General features: G+C 47.6%; 1 protein-coding gene across 9 annotated transcripts in view; it reads right to left on the bottom strand.

The window, feature by feature from the left end:
* Nucleotides 1-20,601, bottom strand: part of LOC125462699 (restin homolog) — a 120,474-nt gene that overhangs the window by 42,802 nt on the left and 57,071 nt on the right. For 8 of the 9 annotated variants that reach the window (XR_009447020.1, XM_059653493.1, XM_059653498.1 and 5 more), the window contains 6 exons: nucleotides 20,343-20,498; nucleotides 16,031-16,183; nucleotides 6,622-6,774; nucleotides 4,668-4,823; nucleotides 2,549-2,741; nucleotides 1,721-1,905 (listed from right to left, as the gene is read on the bottom strand). Coding sequence is in view for 8 of the 9 variants with exons in the window: in XM_059653493.1 (XP_059509476.1) it covers nucleotides 1,721-1,905; nucleotides 2,549-2,741; nucleotides 4,668-4,823; nucleotides 6,622-6,774; nucleotides 16,031-16,183; nucleotides 20,343-20,498 (996 nt within the window). In the remaining variant the exon portion in view is untranslated. The remainder of the gene's footprint in view (nucleotides 1-1,720; nucleotides 1,906-2,548; nucleotides 2,742-4,667; nucleotides 4,824-6,621; nucleotides 6,775-16,030; nucleotides 16,184-20,342; nucleotides 20,499-20,601) is intronic. The other variant, XM_059653500.1, reaches the window with a different exon arrangement.

Genomic DNA, 20,601 nt, shown 5'->3' with positions numbered 1-20,601 from the left:
CCCCTAACACTGAGTGAATCCCAGTCAATGTTGGGAAAATTAAAATCTCCCATCACCACCACCCTGTTTCTCCTACACCTTTCCATTATCTGTTTACATACTTGTGCCTCTATCTCACGCTCACTACTGGGAGGCCTGTAGTCCAGCCCCAGCATTGTTACTGCATCCTTCCTATTTCTGAGCTCTACCCATATTCCCTCACTGCTTGAGTCCTCCATGGGGCCCTCCTTCAGTACGGCTGTGATATTGTCTTTGACCATTACTGCAACTCCTCCACTCCTTTTACCTCCCTCTCTATCCCGCCTGAAGCATAGATATCTTGGGACAACTAGTTGCCAGTCATGCCCTTCCCTCAACCAAGTCTCAGTAATAGCAATAACATCATACCTCCAGGTACCGATCCAAGCCGTAAGCTCAAGTGCCTTATCTACCCCACTTCTCGCATTAAAACAAATGCACCTCAGACCACCTGTCCCTTTGTGTTCATCATCTGCTTCCCGACTACTATTCCCTTTATTCACACTGACTCCATTATCTGGTTCCCTACAGGCTTTCATTTCTACCTCTTTTCTGTCCAATACTTGGTTCCCATCCCCCTGCCACATTAGTTTAAACCCTCCCCCACATTGGAGTTCTGGTGCATGTCTCTCTGAAAGTGGAGTCCCAGGTAGACAGGGCAGTAAATAAGGATTTTGGCACACTGGCCTTCATCAGTCAGGGCACCGAGTATAGACGTTGGGAAATTATGTTGCATTAGTACAGAACATTGGCGAGGCCGTTTTGGAGTACTGTGTTCAGTTTTGCTCACCTTGCTGTAGAAAGGGTGTTATTAAACTGAAAAGAGGGCAGCAGAAGTTAACAAGGATGTTACCAGGGCTCAAGCAACTGCGTTATAGGGAGAGATTGGACCAATGAGGGCTTTTTCTTTCAAGTGTAGGTGACTGAGGCGTGGGATCTTACAGAAGTGTATAAGGACATGACAGGCTTGGATAGGGTGGATGCACTCAGATATATTCCCAGGGTTTGGGGAATTGTGGACTAGAGGGCATCAGTTTAAGGGTAGAGGGGAAAGAATAGATGGGAACCTGAGGGGTAACATTTTTAAACAGAGGGTGGTACACATCTGTAATGAGCTGTCAGTGGAAGTGGTGGAGGTGGGTACAGTAACAACATTTAAAAGGCATTTGGACAAACACATGGAGACTAAAGGTTTAGAAGGATATGAGCCAAGTTCAGGGAAATGGGGTTAGTTTGGGGGGCACGGGCCAGTTTGGGCCAAAGGGCTTGTCTCCTGCTCCTGTGTACGTAGCGCACAGAGCGTTTACACTTCTTCACGGTGTTCACAGTGAGTACAGTGTGTGTATACCGTGTGTCGCGTGTGGACACATTTTCCATGCAGTACATGGTGCGTCTATGAAGTGAGCGGCGTATGTACAGAATGAAAGGCATGTGTACACTTTGTAAATCTTATGTCTCAATCTGTGCAGGGATCAACAATGTTTCCAGTTGTTCAAAGTGTCTGCTCTATGTTCCAATGCTAACTTCCAGTTCCTTTAACTTTACTTGACCCTGAGTCCCTATCCAGACTTAACCAATCAACCAGACGGCACAGTAAAAATAAACAGACTTGTACAATCAATCACAGAACAATCAAACAGACAATAAATGGAGTTTTGTACACAGTGCATGTGATGAGGGCTCAGTATTTGGGGTTTCGTACCCTTCTCTCTCCTCTCGGTGAGCTGCATCTCCCTGTTGATCCATTAGTCGATCCCGAGCTTCCTGAAGGTCCTGTTGGATCTGCTCCACCTTTGCCTCCAGCTCCTGCTTGGTCACTTTGAGTTTTTGGTTCTCAGCGATGACCTCGTCCTGCTTACTGCGCAGAGAGACAAGCTCCTCCTGTAACTGGGAGCAGGAACACACACAGGCACCGCATTCAATCACCAATAGGAAGGTAAAACGCACGACACGTGCTCTGTAAACCATCTATCGACATCTTTCACACAGCCTCACTCTGTATCTCTCCCATCACTCGTGTTGTCAGTCTCTCACATTGTTCGTACACTTCGTCTGAGCCTTTATCTCTCAGACATTGTCCCCGACTCTCCTTGTGTCTTCTTCAATCTCAATTAAACACCCCGTTTTCCCCAAAAGACTCTAATCCTATAGTGCTGGGAGACGGAATTTTTCAGTTAGTTATATCCCCACCTACATTCCAGAACACATTCCCCCCAGAATCCAAGGGGAAACTTGTGTAATTTAAGGTCCTCGCCAAGTGTCAGTCATTCTGTTAATGACACTTCCCCGAATTGTCTTGGTTTAACTTTCCCTGAAGCTGGAGCTGACACAAAGTGAGGCCTTCAGGAGGTGAGAGACTGTCTCTGATTCACAGGGGTTTCAGGCCTGGCCTGGGCCCTTTGTCCCTCAGCTCGATGTCTCTGTGGGGGACTGCACTCAGGTGGGGGGGGGATCCAGTTCCTGCTGGACAGAGGCCCTCCCTCTGGCTACAGCTCTCACGGTGGGACACCTGCTCCCTGGGCCCAGCTACCTCTTTCATTCTCTCTCCTGCTCCGTCACTTCCTAAAGATGCTGCTGGCTCCTCAGTGACTCCATCTCCGTCATTGCCCATCGCCATGGTCACACCCTGACCTTCGACCCTCAGGTGAGCGAGTGCAGGGTCCTCTCCCAGGGGGGTCGGTTTTTGGGTTGCACGGCGTCGGATGGAGCGAGTTCGCTGAAGCCTGTCGAGGAAATTCAGAGAAAGAGGGAATGGGAGAGAGAGAGAGACCATCGTTATTTTGTGCTTGACAAATGGGCCCGAAACAATGAGACTGCTGCTGGGATCAGAGATAGTAGGAACTGCAGACAGTGGAGAATCTGAGATAACATGGTGTAGAGCTGGATGAACACAGCCGGCCAAGCAGCATCAGAGGAGCAGGAAAGCTGACGTTTCGGGCCTAGACCCTTCTTCAGCTCTGTCTCAGGGCAGGAGGGAGAGGGGTCTCAGAGACAGACTGAGCACTGCTGAAAGTAACAATGTGAAGGCAATAGAGAATGAAGAGTAAAAGAGACACTTGCAATTACATTGCACTTTTACAATCCTTTGGGACGTTTCGCAATTCTATATTACACACATATTAGAATCGTAGAAATGTGCAACATAGAGGGGGGCCTTTCAGCCAACCAGGAGCTTTCCATCGTGATCCCAGTTTCCAGCTCTTGTTGCGTCCCCTAATGGGTTATGGCATTTCTCGACCATCTCCAAATACTTGTTTGCTCCATTTTAATCTTGCAATCTCCAGTTATCTCCGTCATTACACCACACAGCCAATTTTTGCATCTACAGACTTCTTAATCATCCACTCTATGTTCACATTCGAATCATTGATGCATTCCACAAACAGCAGGGGATGTAGGACTTAGGTTTGGGCGAATGCCATTGGAATCAGTCTCCCAGACACAGAAACAGCCACCGACCATAACTGTTTACTCCCTCGTTCTGAGCTGCTTTAGGATCTAACTTGCTAGCTTGCCTTAGATTTTATGGGCTTTCGCTCCTCTTCCCATTGTGCTGCCATAGAAAAAGCTTTGCTAAAACTGATATCGACTATATCCAACACACTCCTCCCATTGACTGTCCTCGTACAGTCTCAACCATTCGATCACACTAGTCAGATACAAGCTTCCCTGAACAAACCCACGCTGGCAGACTGTGATGAACCCATGCCTTTCTGAACAAACATTTATCCCGTCCCTCAGAATCATTTCTCCAATAATTTCTCCACCACGGAACTTATGGACAATAATTACTCAACCTTTCCCATTCTTTCTTTTTAAGCAGTGATACGATGTTAGCCGACCACAAGTGGGCCCAGAGAGGATTGGAAATGATGCTCACAGACCAAGCTGTCTCCTTGCCTTTACATTTCATTCTGCGTCACTGTGATCTGACTTGGCCTTTGACATTCCCCTGGCCTTTACTTCTGTTCCACTCGCAGTCTCTACATTTCTCTTCAGCTTAAAATCCATCAAATGATCAACTTTCTCTTCAGTTCTGAACCGGTCACACTGGACCTGAAGCATTAACTCTGTTTCTGTCTCCAGTGCAGCCAGACCTGCCAGATTTCTCCTCCACTTCCAGCTTTTAAGGAAATGGTCAGTCTGTGAGCTGAGGATTTGGGATCTGTTTTCACTGTCAAGGAAAAGTTGGAAAACTAGTGGGAGAAGGAAAGGCAGAGAGTAAATCTTCAACGAGTTGATTGGCTGAAGCAGCTACAAGGCTCAGCAGACCATCACTGCTGTCCAGTAACTGTGCTGGTCGGAGAATTCAGGAATTCAAGAATCCATTCTGAACCTGGTGGGGGAATCCTGTCCCCATGGGGGGAGGTGGGACAGCGAATGAAGGATGTGAGTCAAGAGGTTCAAAGGTTACCGGGAGAAAGTGGGAGAATGGGGCGAAAAATTTATTGGACACAAATGAATGGCAGGACAGAGTTGATGGGCCAAATGGCCTAAATTTCTGCTCCTATGTCTTATGGTCTTATGGTGTGTCCTGGGTAAGGAGCTGGGAAAGTGTGTGAGTTGTTGGTTTGAGGGATCCAGGGATGGATGATGAGAGACAGGATCAAACACTCAGTAGGACACACCACCTTCAGGGAATATCTTACCCTTCTCTCTCCTCTCGGGGAACCGCTACTTCCTGTTGATCCACCAGCCGATCTCGAGCTTCCTGAAGATCCTGTTGGACCTGCTCCAGCCTCGTCTCCAGCTCCTGATTGATCACTTTCAGCTTCTCCATCTCAGCGATGGCCTCCTTCTGTTCACTGCACAGAGAGAAAACCAAAGGATCAGACAGACAGGGAGAGAGGGTCACTGACAGAGGGAAGGGTCACCGCAGACATTCATTCGCAGATTCACTCACTCCCTAGCACCTGAATCCCAAATCGCAGCCCAGCTCCCATTCCTGCTGTTCATGAGGAATTTCCTGGGATTGGGAACCACAGGCACTCACTGTCCCCATGGTGAGGCTGGGTCTGAACATTCCCACTGCCCCTGTGTACGGGACATGAACACATTGAGTGGGTGTATTCCCAGTGGGTGGGTGGTGCCCACAGTGAGGGGGCTATCTATGACATTGTATATTTTATGCTATAAATGTTTGCAGACATGATTATTTTCTGTGTTGTACTGGGTTTTGTTGTCAGTACTACAACGCAGAAATTGGTGCAGCTGTGGATAGTGAGGAAGGTGATCACAGGATACAGCAGGATATCGATCAGTTGGAAGGTTGGGCCCAGAAATGGCTGGTGATGTTTACTTTGGACAAGTGTCAGGTGATGCATTTCGGGAGGTCAAAAGCAAAGGTAAGTTGACAGCAAATAGCAGGAGCATTCAGAGCGCGGACAGTCTCCTCTCATGCAAGTGCATACCTCCCTGAAAGTGGTAACACGAGTGGATAAGATGCTGAAGATGCTTGATTTATCAGTGGGGGCACTGAGTATGAAAGTTGCCAAGGCATGTTGCAGCTATATAAACATTAGTTCGGCCACATTTGGAGTACTGTGCGCAGTTTTGGTCGCCGCACTATTGGCAGGATGAGGAGGCCGTGGACTGGATGCATAAGAGGTTTATCACACATCAGCTATAAGGAGAGTTTGGACAAACTTTGCTGTTTCGCTAGAAAGTCAGAGGCTGAGGGATACGTGAATGAACGAATGTAAAATTATGAGTGGCATGGATAGGGTGTAATGGTCAGACTTTTTCACAGTGTGGAAATGTCACACAGCAGAGGGCATAGGGTTAAGGTGAGACGCAGAATGTTTAAAGCTGTGTGAGGGAAGTTATCCATACAGTGTGCTTGCAGCCAACTGCCAAGAGAGGTGGTAGAAACAGATACAATTGAAATGTTTAACAGGCATTTGGACAAACACATAAACAGACTGGGAATTGATGGATACAGACCACATGCAACCAGATGGTATTGGTATAGAATTGCATCATGGTCGGCACAGATTTGGTGGGCCAAAGGGTTTGGACTGTGCTGTACAGATCAATGTTCTCATATCATAGAATCCCTACAGTGTGGAACCAGGCCATTCAGCCCAACAAGTCCACACCGAGCCACAGATTATCCCACCCAGATCCGTGCCCACATAACCCACACACCCCTGAACACTACGGACTATTTCCCATGGCTGATCCACCTAGCCTGCACATCTTTGGACTGTGGGAGGAAATCGGGGCACCCGGAGGAAATCCACAGAGACACGGGGAGAACGTGCAGACTCTGTACAGTCGCCTGAGGCAGGAATCGAACCCGGGTCCCTGGTGCTGTGAGGCTGCAGTGCTAGCCACTGAGCCACCGTGTTCTCTACTTTAAAATGTCTGCTCCATGCTCCAACCCCAGCTTCCAGCTCTGTCTACAGGTGGGTTATGTTTCTCTGGGCCCACACCCAGGCTTAACATATCGAGCACCGATGTACCCCAAAAATAAACAGACAGATAAAGTCAAACACAGAACAGCTGAGCACTTCCTCTCCAGCTCACAGTCACATGCACCATGCTGTGTGACACACTGTGTGCAGGCTGTGGGCTCGATGGAGTGGGTACTGGCTCTCTTACCTTTCCCTCTCCTCTCGGTGAGCTGCTTCCTCCTGATCTACCAGCCGATCCCGAGCTTCCTGAAGATCCTGTTGGACCTGTTCCAGCCTCGTCTCCAGCTCCTGATTGGTCACTTTCAGCTTCTCCATCTCAGCGATGGCCTCTTTCTGTTCCCTGCACAGAGAGAAAACCAAAGGATCAGACAGACGGGGAGAGAGAGTCACTGACAGAGGGAAGGGTCACCACAGACATTCATTCTCAGATTCACTCACTCACTGGCTCCTGAATCCCAAATCCCATCCCAGTTCCCGTTCCTGCTGTTCATCAGGAATTTCCTGAGATTGGGAACCACAGGCATTCACTGTCCCACAGTGAGGCTGGGCCTGAACATTCCCACTGCCCCAGTGCACAGGACATGGACACATTGGGTGGGTGTGGACCCAGTGGGTGGGTGGGGCTCACAGTGGGCAGACACTGGGTGTGGGATTTCAATGTTCACCACCAGGACTGGCTGGGCAGCAGGCGGTGAGGGGACCAACAAGAGGGGAAAGCAGAGCTGACCTCATCCTTACCAAACTACCAGCTGCAGATGCTTCTGTCCATGACAGTATCGGTAAGAGTGGAGATGAAGTCTCACTTCATGTGGAGAACAGTCTCTGTGTTGTGTATCACTATCACCATGCTACATGGGACAGACTTCGCACACACTGAGCAACTCAATACTGAGCATCCATGAGGCGCTGTGGGCCATCGACAGCAGCAGAATTGTACTCCAACACAATCTGTAACCTCATGGCCCAGCATATCCCCCACTCAACCATTACCATCAGGCCAGGGGATCAACCCTGGTTCAGTGGAGGATGCAGGAGGGCATGCCAGGAGCAGCACCAGGTGTGCCTGAAGATGAGGTATCAACCTGGTGAAGCCACCAAACAGGACTACTTGCACACCAAACAGCGAAAGCAGCAAGTGATAGGCAGAGCTAAGCAATCTCACAATCAATGGATCAGAGCTAAGCTCTGCAGTGCTGCCACATCCAGGCATGAAAAATAGTGGATGATTAAATAACTCACTGGAGGAGGTGGCTCCACAAATATCCCCATCCTCAATGATGGAAGAGCCCAGCACATCAGTGCAAAAGATAAGGCTGAAGCATTCACAGCAATCGAAAGGGCAAGAAGTATATTCTTTGTTCTTTGTAATCTTTCAGCCAGAAGTGCTGAGTGGACGATCCCTCTCAGCCTCCTCCAGTGGTCCCAAGCACTACAGATATCTGTCTTCAGCCAATTCAATTCACTCCACAAGATATCAAGAAATGGATGGAGACACTGGATACTGCAAAGCCCACAGGCCCTGACAACATTCCGGCAATAGTACTGAAGACTCGTGCTCCAGAACTTGCCGCTCCCCCGGTCAAGCTATTCCATTACAGTTACAACACTGACATCTACCCAATAATGTGGAAAATTGCCCAGATATCTCCTGTACATAAAAAGCAGGATAAATCCAACCCGGTCAGTTACCGCCCCATCAGTCCCCTCTCGACCATCAGTAAAGTGATGGAAGGTGTCAGTAACAGTGCTATCAAGCAGCACCTGCTCAGCAATAACCTGCTCAGTGACGCCCAGTTTGGGTTCTGCCAGGACCACTCAGCTCCTGATCTCATTGCAGCCTTGGTTCAAACATAGACAAAAGAGCTGAATTGCAGAGGAGAGGTGAGAATGACAGGCCTTGACACTGAAGCTACATTTGACTGAGTGTAGAAATCAAGGAGCCCTAGGAAAGCTTGTACCAATGGGTATCAGGCGGCACACTCTTCGCTGGGTTGTATCACACCTGGCACATAGGAAGATGGTCATAGTTGTGGGAGGTCAGTCATATCAGGTCCAGGACATCTCTGCAGAAGTTCCTCGGGGTAGTGTCCCGAGGCCCAACCATCTTCAGCTGGTTCATCAATGACCTTCCCTCCATCAGGAATTCTGTATAATGCAAGATGGAGGATGGGAAAAGTTGTGTCTAAGAGCTGCTCCTTTTTTTGAGGTATTTTCACTGTTGTACACTGATTTCCTCAAATTCTTTGAGAAGAAATTGCAGTTTAACCAACTGTTGCATTGTTTTGGAACTTAGGGAAAAATTAGATCAAAACAACAACACTGGGATAAGGAAGAAGAGAGAGGGAGCAGGTAGCACATGGCAGGTGGAGCAAATGGAGAAGCTGTACAGCTGTGTGATCGAGCAGTGATCCTGTACAGCTGTGAGATCGAGTAGTGATCCTGTACAGCTGTGAAATCGAGCGGTGATCCTGTACAGATGTATGATCGAGCGGTGATCCTGTACAGCTGTGAGATCGAGCAGTGATCCTGTACAGCTGTGTGATCGAGTGAGTGACGATCCTGTATAGTTGTGTGACCAAGTGAGCAGTGATCCTGTACAGTTGTGTGACCGAGTGAGCAGTGATCCTGTGCAGCTGTGTGATCGAGCAGTGATCCTGTACAGCTGTGTGACCAATCAGTGATCCTGTGTAGCCATGTGACCAAGCGATGATCCTGTCCAGCTATGTGACCGAGCAGTGATCCTGTAAAGTTGTGTGACCGAGTGAGCAGTGATCCTGTACAGCTGTGTGACCAAGCGAGCAGAGATCCCTTACGGCTGTGTGACCAAGTGATCAGTGATCCTTTACGGCTGTATGACTGAGTGAGCAGTGATCCTATATGGCTGTGTGACTGAGTGAGCAGTGACCCTGTACAGCTGTGTGACTGAGTGAGCAGTGATCTCGTACAGCTGTGTGACCGAGTGAGCAGTGATCCTGTACAGCTGTGTGACCTAGTGAGCAGAGTTCCTGTACAGTTGACTGCGTCTGCTGTTTGGGTTCAAGTGTCTCTGGGCATCCGAGTTAGTTCTAAGAAACATAAACAAAGTGAAAATCACCACTGACCATGAGAAACCTGTGAGGGGGAGCTAGTTTGTACAGTCTAACCTTCGTATTTCTTTCTATAAATCTACAAGAGTGAATACAGTGAGATTTCTTATGTTTTATTGCGATCTGACTCGATTAAACTTTAAAAACAGATTCGAGGTTAGCTCGGAGCAGTGTTTTTAGAGCAGTAATACTGTGCTATTTTCTGAGTCTGTAGACAGTAGATAGTTGTAATGGTGGCCTTTAGAGCAGTGTTCTGATGAGGGGCCTGGGCCCGAAGCGTCAGCTTTTGTGCTCCTGGGATGCTGCTTGGCCTGCTGTGTTCATCCAGCCTCACATTTTGTTGTCTTTGTACGCTTCCTGTTGGATGTGGGAGACTAGGGAGTCTTCGTGTTACTGATGACTATGTCGGCAGGAACTATGTTTGGTTGCAAATGTTATCGGATCGCATGGATCGATTGGAGCATCACCGAGAGACAATGTGGAATCTACAGGAGCTAGGGGTTGTGATGTATGACGTTTTCGGAAAGAGAGAAAAACCGCAATATAGCCAGGAAGATGGGTTACCTCCAGGAAAGGTAGGAGAGGGAGGTAGGTAGTACAGGAGTCTTCTGTGGCTATCCCCATCTCAAACCAATATGCTGTTTTGGAACGTTTAGGGATGATGGACTCTCAAAGGAATGTAGCAGGGACAACCAGGTTTCTGGTATGAGACTGGCTCTAATATAATGAGAGGTACGTCAGGTTCCAAGTGACTAACTGTGATAGGGGAGTCACTAGTCAGATGATTCTGTGGCCGGCAGCAAGACATCAGAATGGCGTTGAGATGGGGATAGCCACAGAAGACTCCTGCACTACCTACCTCCCTCTCCTACCTTTCCTGGAGGTAACCCATCTTCCTGGCTATATTGCGGTATAGTGCTATATTGCGGTATACTATATAGTGTATACTGGCTATATAGTCCCTCATACACAGATCAAGGATACTTTGAAGAAGGTGCAGAATATTCTCAAACAGGAGTGGGACCAGCTGGAAGTCATTGTACGCATTGGAACCAACAGCATAGGATGAGAAACGGATGAGATTCTGAGGGGAGAAGATATGAAATTAGACAAGAATTTAAAAAGTAGGTCCTGAAGGATAGTAGTAGAGAGATAATGGGAACTGCAGATGCTGGAGAATCCGAGATAACAAAGTGTGAAGTTGGATGAACGCAGCAGGCCAAGCAGCAAAAGAAGCTGCTTGACTTGCTGTGTTCATCCAGCTCCACACTTTGTTATCCCTGAAGGATAGTAGTCTCTGGATTACTGCCGGTGCCAGAAGCTAGTGACAGTTGCAATCCGAGGGTAGAGCAGATGAGTGCACAACCGAGGAGCTCATGCAAGGGAAAAGGATTTACATTGATGGATCATCAAAATCTCTTCTGGGGTGGAAGGGATCTGTATAAGAGGGATGGATCACACCTGAATTAGAAGGGGAATCGTATACTGGTGGGGAGACTTGCTTGAGCTGCTAAGGTTGGGGAGAATGGTGGGGTGGGACCCAGGGAGATAGTGCAAAAACAGATCAGCCTGAGGCTGGCACAGTTAGGAAAAGGAGCAAGTCAAACAGTGAGGGCAGGCAGGAGCAAGGCAGAGAATGAGGTAGGATGATAAATGAAACTGCATTTATTCCAATGCAAGAGGCCTAACAGGTGACTGGGCATGAATGGGAACATGGGACTGGGATATCATAGGGATTACAGAGACATGGCTCGGGGGTGGACAGTACCGGCAGCTTAATGTTCCAGGGTATAGATGCTGTAGGAAAGATAGGGGAAGTGGGGCTGGGGGTGGTGGGCCGGGGCAAGAGAGGAGGGGGAGTGGTGTTTTTGGTTAGGGGTAACTGTACTTACGGAGGATATTCATGGGAGTATGTCCAGGGAAGTTATTTGGTGGAACTGAAGAATAAGAAAGGGATGATCACCTTCATTGGGATTGATGTGGAGGTGCTGGTGGACAATGTCAAAAATCACACAACACCAGGTTATAGTCCAATGGGTTTATTTGAAGATACAAGATTTCGGAGTCTCACTCCTTCTACAGGTGTCAGTGAGAAAGGTGGCATCAGACACAGAATGTATAAGCAAAAGATCAAAGGGTCATTGAAATGATGCAGTGTTGAACAAATTTAAAACGGCTGTTAATTCTTTAATCAGTTTGAAAGGATTAATATGCAAAATGCCAAATTTCTTTCAAGTCAGTGCCCTGAGATAACTAAAGGGTTTATCTGTTCCATCAGTATACCAGAGGTGACATATTTTCATTGGAGAAAAGGAGGAGGAGAGGGGACCTAATTGAGGTATACAAGGTAATGAGAGGCATAGATAGAGTTGATAGCCAGAGACTATTTCCCAGGGCAGAAATGGCTAGCACGAGGGGTCATAGTTTTAAGCTGGTTGGAGGAAAGTATAGAGGGGATGTCAGAGGCGGGTTCTTTACACAGAGAGCTGTGAGAGCATGGAATGCGTTGCCAGCAGCAGTTGTGGAAGCAAGGCCATTGGGGTCATTTAAGAGACTGCTGGACATGCATATGGTTACAGAAATTTGAGGGTGCATACATGAGGATCAATGGTCGGCACAACATCGTGGGCTGAAGGGCCTGTTCTGTGCTGTACTGTTCTATGTTCTATGTTTATCCCAGGTCAGACAATGCATTTTAGGTATGAGGACTTGTTTAAAATCTGGATGTATATCAACTGGAAGACAGACTGGTTTTATTTCCAAAGTAGGAATTTATAAAATGCCACATTGACAAATTGCGTGCTTTTTGAGCAAAATTGAATGTATCTGCAATTACTAATCTATAAATACAAATTCCCCTCATAGATGTATATCTCTGTGTGCGCGTCTCTGTGTGCGCGTCTGTGTGTGTGTGTGTGTGTGTGTGTGTGTGTGTGTGTGTGTGCGTGTGTCTGTGTCTGTGTGTGTGTGTGTGTGTGTGTGTGTGTGTGTGTGCCTGTATGTGTGTGTGTGTGTATTAGTGTGTGTGTCTGTGTTTGTGTGCTTGTGTGTGTGCGTGTGTCTCTGTGTTTGCGTGTGTGTGTGTGTGTGTGTGTGTGTGTGTGTCCATGAGTGTGTGTGTGTCTCTGTGTTTGTGTGCATGTGTGTGTGTGTGCGCGCATCTGTGCGTGTGTGCTTATGTGTTTATATTTGATGTCACAAGCTGTACTGGGATTGTACTACAGCGCCCCCGCCCGCCCCACCAAACCCCCCACTAATCAGCAGCTAATTAAGAAGCAAATTTGTAAGATTTCAGTTATCTGTAAGAACAATTGAGTGGTTATGGTAGGGGATTTTAAATTTTGAAACATAGACAGGAACTGCAAAAGTGTTTGCGCCTTGGATGGAGAGGAATTTGTTAAGTGTGTACAAGATTTTTTTCTGATTCATTATGTGGATGCACCTACTAGAGAAGGAGCAAAGCTTTACCTGTTCCTGGGAAATAAGGTTGGGCAGTTGCCTGAGGTGTCAGTGGGGGAGCACTTTGGGGCCAGTGACCATAATTCTGTTAGCTTTAAAATAGTGGGGGTGGAAAAGGATAGACCAGATCAAAAAGTTAAAGTTCTAAATTGGAAGAAGGCCAACTTTAACATTATTAGGCAACAACTTTCAAAAGTTGATTGGGAGCGGATAGTTCCAGGTAAAGGGATGGCTGGAAAATGGGAAGCCTTCAAAAAATGAGATAACGAGAGCCCAGAGACAGTATGTTCCTGTGAGTATGAAGGGCAAGGCTGGTAGGTGTAGGGAATGCTGGATGACTAGAGAAATTGAGGTTTTGGTCAAGAAAAAGAAAGAAGCGTGTGACAGGGACAGACAGCAGGGATCGAGTGAATCCCTAGTAGAATATAAAGGCAGCAGGAGTATACTTAAGAGGGAAGCCAGGAGGGCAAAAAGGAGACATGAGATAGTTTTGGCAAATAGGGTTAATGAGAATCCAAAGAGATTCTACAAATCTACTAAGGTCAAAAGGGTAACCAGGGAGAGAATAGGGCCCCTTAAAGATCAGCAAGTCTGCCTATGTGTGGAACTGCAGGAGATGGCAGAGATACTAAACAAGGATTTTGCATCAGTGTTAATTTTGGAGAGGGATTTGAAAGATAGAGAACTTGGAGAAATAAATTGTGATTTCTTGAAAAATGTCCTTGTTACAGAGGAGGTGATGCTGAACGTCTTAAAACACATAAATATGGATAAATCCCCGGGACCTGATCAGGTGTACCCTAGAGCTCTGTGGGAAGTGATTTCTGGGCCCCTCGCTGAGATATTTGTATCATTGATAGCCGCAGGTTAGGAGCTGGAAGACTGGAGGTTGGCTAATGTGGTGCCACCGTTTAAGAAATGTGGTAAGGAAAAGCCGGAAACTGTAGATCAGTGAGCCTGACATCAGTGTTGAGCAAGTTGTTGGAGGGAATTCTGAGGGACAGGATTTACATGTATTTGGAAAGGTAAGGACTGATTAAGGATAGTCAACATAGCTTTGTGTGTGGGAAATCGTGTCTCACTAAATTGATTGAGTTTTTTGAAGAAGTAACAAAGAGAACTGATGAGGGCAGAGCATTAAATGTGATCTATATGGACTTTAGTAAGGTGTTCGACAAGGTTGCTCATGGTAGACTAGTGAGCAAGGTTAGATCACACGGATTACAGGGAGAGCTAGCAATTTGGATACAGAATGAGTTTGAAGGTGGAAGACAGCAGATGGTGGTGGAGGGTTAATTTTCAGACTGGAGGCCTGTGACCAGCAGTCTGCCACAGGATCGGTGCTGGGTCCACTGTTTTTTGTCATTTATATAAATTATTTGGACGTGCACACAGGATGTATGGTTAGTAAGTTTGCAGATTACTTTAAAATTGGTGGTGTATTGGGTAGCAAAGAAGTTTACCTCAGTGTACAACAGGACATTGATCAGCTGCGCCAATGGGCCAATGAGTAGCAGCTGGAGTTTAACATGGATAAATATGAGGTGCTGCATTTTGGAAAGGTAAATCAGGGCAAGACTTATACACTTAATGGTAAGGTCCTGGGGAGTGTTGCTGAACAAAGAGACCTTGGAGTGCAGGTTCATAGATCCTTGACAGTGGAGTCGCAGTTAGATAGGAAAGTGAAGAAGGTGTTTGGTATGCTTGCCTTTTGTTGGTCAGTGCATTGAGTGTAGGAGTTGGGAGGTCATGTTGCCGCCATATAGGACATTAGTTAGGCACCTTTCGCATACTGTGAGCAATTCTGGTCTCCCTGCTACAGGAAGGATGTTGTGAAACTTGAAAGGGTTAGAACAGATTTACAAGGATGTTGCCAGGGTTGGAGGGTTTGAGCTACAGGGAGAGGCTGAATAGGCTAGGGCTATTTTCCCTTTGACCTTTTGCTTATAAATGCTGTGACCGCTCTCACTGACAGCTGAAGAAGAAGCGACACTCCAAAAGCTTGCGTCTTCAAATAAAACTGTTGGCCTTCCTCCTGGTGTCGTGTGATTTAGTTTTACTTTGTCCACCCCAGGCCAACACTGGCACTTCCACATCATGGCAGTTCCACAAGGCAACTCACCATCGCCTCACCAAGGACAATTAGGGACGGGCAATAAATGCTAGCCCAGCCAGCAATGCCCCCATCTCGCGGGTAAATTGAATAAGATGAATACATATAAGATTATTAAGGGATTGGACACTCTGGAGGCAGGAAGCGTGCTTCCGCTGATGGGTGAGTCCAGGACCAGAGGACACAGTTTAAAAATAAGGGGTAGGCCATTTAGAACAGAGTTGAGGAAAAACTTCTTCACCCAGAGAGTGGTGGATATATGGAATGCTCTGCCCCAGAAGGCAGTGGAGGCCAACTCTCTGGATACTTTCAAGAAAGAGATGGATAGATAGTGGAATCAAGGGTTATGGGGATAAGGCAGGAACAGGATACTGATTGTGGATGATCAGCCATGATCATAATGAATGGTGGTGCTGGCTCGAAGGGCCAAATGGCCTACTCCAGCACCTATTGTCTGTTGTCTAAATATCAGGCTGGCAATAGACGGATACAGACTAGTGCAGTCAGATAGAGATAGTTTAGAAAGGCATCATGGTTGGTACAAACATGGTGGGCCGAAGGGTCTGGACAGTGTTGCCCTTCTCCATGTTCTCTACTTTAAAATGCCTGCTCCATGCTCCAACCCCTGCTTCCAGATCTGTCTACAGGTCTGCCCACACCCAGGCTAACATATCATAGAACATAGAACAGGACAGCAGAGCACAGGCCCTTCGGCCCACCATGTTGTGCCAAACTTTTACCCAAAACCTAATGGCTATCTAACCTCCACCGCGACCTTATATCGAGCACTGATGTGTACCAAAAATAAACAGACGTATAAAGTCAAACACAAACAGCTGAGCGCTACCTTGCCAGCTCACAGAGCACACACGCACCATGCTGTGTTACACACTGTGTGCAGGCTGTGGGCTCGATGGAGTGGGTACTGGCTCTCTTACCTTTCCCTCTCCTCTCGGTGAGCTGCTTCCTCCTGATCTACCAGCCGATCCCGAGCTTCCTGAAGATCCTGTTGGATCTGCTCCAGCCTCGTCTCTAGCTCCTGATTGGTCACTTTCAGCTTCTCCATCTCAGCGATGGCCTCTTTCTGTTCCCTGCACAGAGAGAAAACCAAAGGATCAGACAGACGGGGAGAGAGGGTCACTGACAGAGGGAAGGGTCACTGCTGAGATTCATTTCAAGATTTTCTCACACACGAGCACTTCATTCCAGCCCAGCTCCTATTCCTGCTGTTCAAAGAACACAGAACATAGAACAGTACAGTGCGGTACAGGCCCTTCGGCCCACAATGTTGTGCGAGATTTTTTCCTAAACCTAAGGTCTATCTAACCTCCACGCCTACCTTATACTATCATCCATATGACTATCTAATAGCTGCTTAAATGCCCCTAATGAGACCGACTCTAATACCCTCTCTGGCAATGCTTTCCACACCCCAACACTCTCTGAGTAAAGAATCTACCTGTGACATCTCCCCTATATCTACCTCCACTCACTTTAAAACTATGCCCCCATGTAATAGCTATCTCCACTCTAGGAAAGAGTCTGTGGCTGTCCACTCTGTCTATATCGCTGATCATTTTGTACACCTCTGTCAAGTTCATCAGGAACTTCCTGAGATTGGGAACCACAGGCACTCCCTGTCCCACAATGAGACTGGGTCTGAACATTCCCACTGCCCCTGTGTACGGGACATGGACACATTGGGTGGGTGTGTACCCAGTGGGTGGGTGGTGTCCATAGTGAGGGGCTCTCTATGACGTCAAATATTTTATATTGTAAATCTTTGTCAAAGTTATTATTTTCTGGGTAGGCACGAGATTTTGTTGTCAGTGCTACTGGTGCAGTTGTGGATAGTGAGGAAGGTGATCATAGGATTCAGCAGGATATAGATCAGTTGGCAAGTTGGGCCCAGAAATGGTGTTTACTTTGGACAAGAGACAGGTGGTGTATTTTGTGAAGTCAAATATAAAAGGAAAGTAAGTTGCAGGCACTTTTAGGGCACTGACTTACACAGGGATCTTGGGATGGAAGTGCATAGTTCCCAGAACATGGTAACACAAATGGATAAGTTGGTGAGGAAGGTGTATGTCACATTAGTTTTCACCGGTCAGGGCATTGAGCATAAACATGTGGTAAGTCATGCTGCAGCTGTATAAAAGACCAGTGAGGCCACATTTCGAGTAATGTGGGGAGCTCTGGTCACCGCACCATTGGAGGCCGTGAGAGGGTGAAAGTGAGTTTTACCATGATGTTGGCTGGATGAGAGTGCATGAACTGTTGTAAGAGTTTGGACAAACTTGGTTATTTCATGAGAATGCTGGCGCCTGAGGGATGAGCTGATAGAAGTGTACAAAATTCTAACAGGTATGGATAGGGTGGGTCATCAGAAACTTTTCCCAGTGTGGAAATGTCACATAGCAGGGGGCATAGGTTTAAGGCGAGAGGGGGAGAGTGAGACTACAATACAGAGGTGGTTGGTACCTGGAACACACAGCCAAGGGAGATGACAGAAGCAGATACAATTGCAATATTTAACAGGCATTTGGACAGGCACGTGACTGTAACCATGAGCGTACCCTGGGTGGTGGATTTCCGTGGGCACCACCCGGTATGACTCGGGCAGTAGCACTACTGATCGGGCTGGTCAGCTCCTAAAGGTCGTAGCTGCTAGACTGGGTCTGCAGCAGGCGGCGAGAGAACCAACAAGAGGGAGAAACACACCTGATCTCATCCTTACCAACCTGCCGCTGCAGACACATCTGTCCGTGACCGTATCGGTAAGAGTGACCATTGCACAGTCCTTCTTCATATTGAGAACAACCTCCATCGTGTTTTGTGGCTCTATCACCAAGCTAAATTGGACAGGCTCTGAACACGTTGAGCAACTCAAGACTGGGCACCCATGAGGCGCTGTGGGCCATCGACAGCAGCAGAATTGTACTCCAACACAATCTGTAAACTCATGGCCCGGCATATCCCCCACTCAACCATTACCATCAGGCCAGGGGATCAACCCTGGTTCAGTGGAGAGTGCAGGAGGGCATGCCAGGAGCAGCACCAGGTACAACTGAAGATAAGGTATCAACCTGGTGAAGCCATAAAAAAACACTACTTGCACACCAAGCAGCGAAAGCAGCAAAAGCAGCAAATGATAGACAGATCTAAGCGATCCCACAACCAACAGATCACATCTAATCTCTGCAGACCTGTCACATCCATTTGGGAATGGTGGTGGACAATTAAACAACTCACTGGAGGAGGAGGCTCCACAAATACCCCCATCCTCAATGATGGAAGAGTCCAGCACATCAGCGCAAAAGATAAGGCTGAAGCCTTTGCAGCAATCTTCAGCCAGAAGTGCCAAGTGGATGATCCATCTCGGCCTCCTTCCAGTGATCTCCAGCGTTACAGACACCAGTCTTCAGCCAATTCAATTCACACAATGTGGTATCGATAAACAGTTGGAGACACTGAGTGCTGCAGGTCACGACAACATTCTGACAATAGTAGTGAAGACTTGTGCTGCAAATCTTGCTACTCCCCGGGCCAGCTTGGGCCAGTAAAATCACAACACGGGTGCCTGGAAAATTTCCCAGATATCTCTTGTACATAAAAAGCAGGATAAATCCAACCCAGTCTGTTACCGCCCCGTCAGTCCACTCTCGACCATCAGTAAAGTGATGGAAGGTGTCAGTAACAGCGATATCAAGCAGCACCTGCTCAGCAATAACCTGCTCAGTGATGCCCAGTTCGAGGTCTACCAGGGCTGTTCAACTCCTGGTCTTATCACAGCCTTGGTTCAAACATGGACAGAAGAGCTGAATTCCAGAGGAGAGGTGAGAGTGACAGCCCTAGGCTGCATTTGACTGAATGTGACATTACAGAACCTTAGCAAAACTGGAATCAATGGGTACCAGGGGAAATCTGTCTGCCAGTTGGAGACATACCTGGCATAAATGAAGATATGGTTGTTGTCTCAGCCCCAGGACATCTCTGCAGGAATCCCTCAGGGTAGTGTCCCTAGGCCCAACCATCTTCAGCTGCTTCGTCAATGACCTTCCCTCCATCATAAGGTCAGACTTGGAGACATTCGCCGATGATTTCGCAACATTCAGCACCGTTTATGGCTCCTCAGATACTGAAGCAGTTCATGTTCAAATGCAACAAGACCTGGACAATATCCAGGCTAAGGCGAACAAGTGTCAAGTAACATTTGTGCCACACAAATGCCAAGCAATAAACATCTCCAACAAGAGGTGAACTAATTGCTGTGCCTTGACATTCAATGGTGTTACCATCACAGAATCCCCCACTATCGATATTCTTGGGGTTACATTGTCCAGCAAACTCAACTGGACTCACCACTTTAGCAGTGTGGCTACAATGACAGGGCAGAAGCTGGGAACATTGTGGCAAATAACTCATCTCCTCACTGGCCATGTGCTGTCCAATATCTACAAGACAGGAGTCAGGATTGTGATGGAATGCCCCCCACTTGCCTGAGTGTGTGCAGCTCCACAACACTCAAGAACTTGGCACCATCCAGGACTAAGCAGCCCCCACTTGATTGGCACCACATCCACAAATACCCACTCCCTCCACCACCAACACTCAGTAACAGCAATGTTTACCATCTTCAAGATTCACCAAAGATCCTGAGACGCCTAACAAACACATGAACTCTTCTATCTAGGAGGATGAGGGCAGCTGAGACATGGGAACACTTTCTCCTGCAAGTTCCCCTCCAACCCACCACTGTCCTGACTTGGAAATATATCACCATTGTTTCACTGCCACTGGGTAAATGTTCCAGATTTCACTCTCTAAGGGTGTCGTGGGTTTACCAAAAGCACGTAGGTTCACAGAATCCCTACAGTGTGGGAACAGCCATTCAGCCCAACAAGTCAACACCACCCCTCTGGACAGCATCCCATTCTGACTCATTCCCCTACCTCTGCATTACCCATGTCTAACCTGAATATACCTGGACACTATGGGCAATGTAGCATGGCCAGTCCACCCTAGTCTGCATATCTTTGGACTGTGCGAGGAAACTGGAGCACCCAGAAGAAACCCACACAGACACGGGGAGAATGTGCTAACTGCACACAGACACTCGTCTGAGGGTCGAATCGAACCTGGGTCCCTGGTGCTGTGAGGCTGCAGTGCTAACAACAGAGCCACTGTGCCACCCTTATGAGTGAATGAGCGAGAGGATCAAACTCTCAGTGGGACAAGCTACTCCGTTACCCTTCTCTCTCCTCTCGGTGAGCTGCATCCTCCTGTTGCGCCACCAGCTGATCCCGAGCTTCCTGAAGATCCTGTTGGATCTGCTCCAGCTTCGTCTCCAGCTCCTGATTGGTCACTTTCAGCTTCTCCATCTCAGCGATGGCCTCTTTCTGTTCCCTGCACAGAGAGAAAACCAAAGGATCAGACAGACAGGGAGAGAGGGTCACTGGCAGGGGGAAGGGTCACTGCAGACATTCATTCTCAGATTCACTCACTCCCT

This window comes from Stegostoma tigrinum, chromosome 21, assembly GCF_030684315.1.
Source record: "Stegostoma tigrinum isolate sSteTig4 chromosome 21, sSteTig4.hap1, whole genome shotgun sequence".
NCBI classification, from domain to species: domain Eukaryota; kingdom Metazoa; phylum Chordata; class Chondrichthyes; order Orectolobiformes; family Stegostomatidae; genus Stegostoma; species Stegostoma tigrinum.
This window is presented reverse-complemented; position numbering and strand designations above follow the sequence as displayed.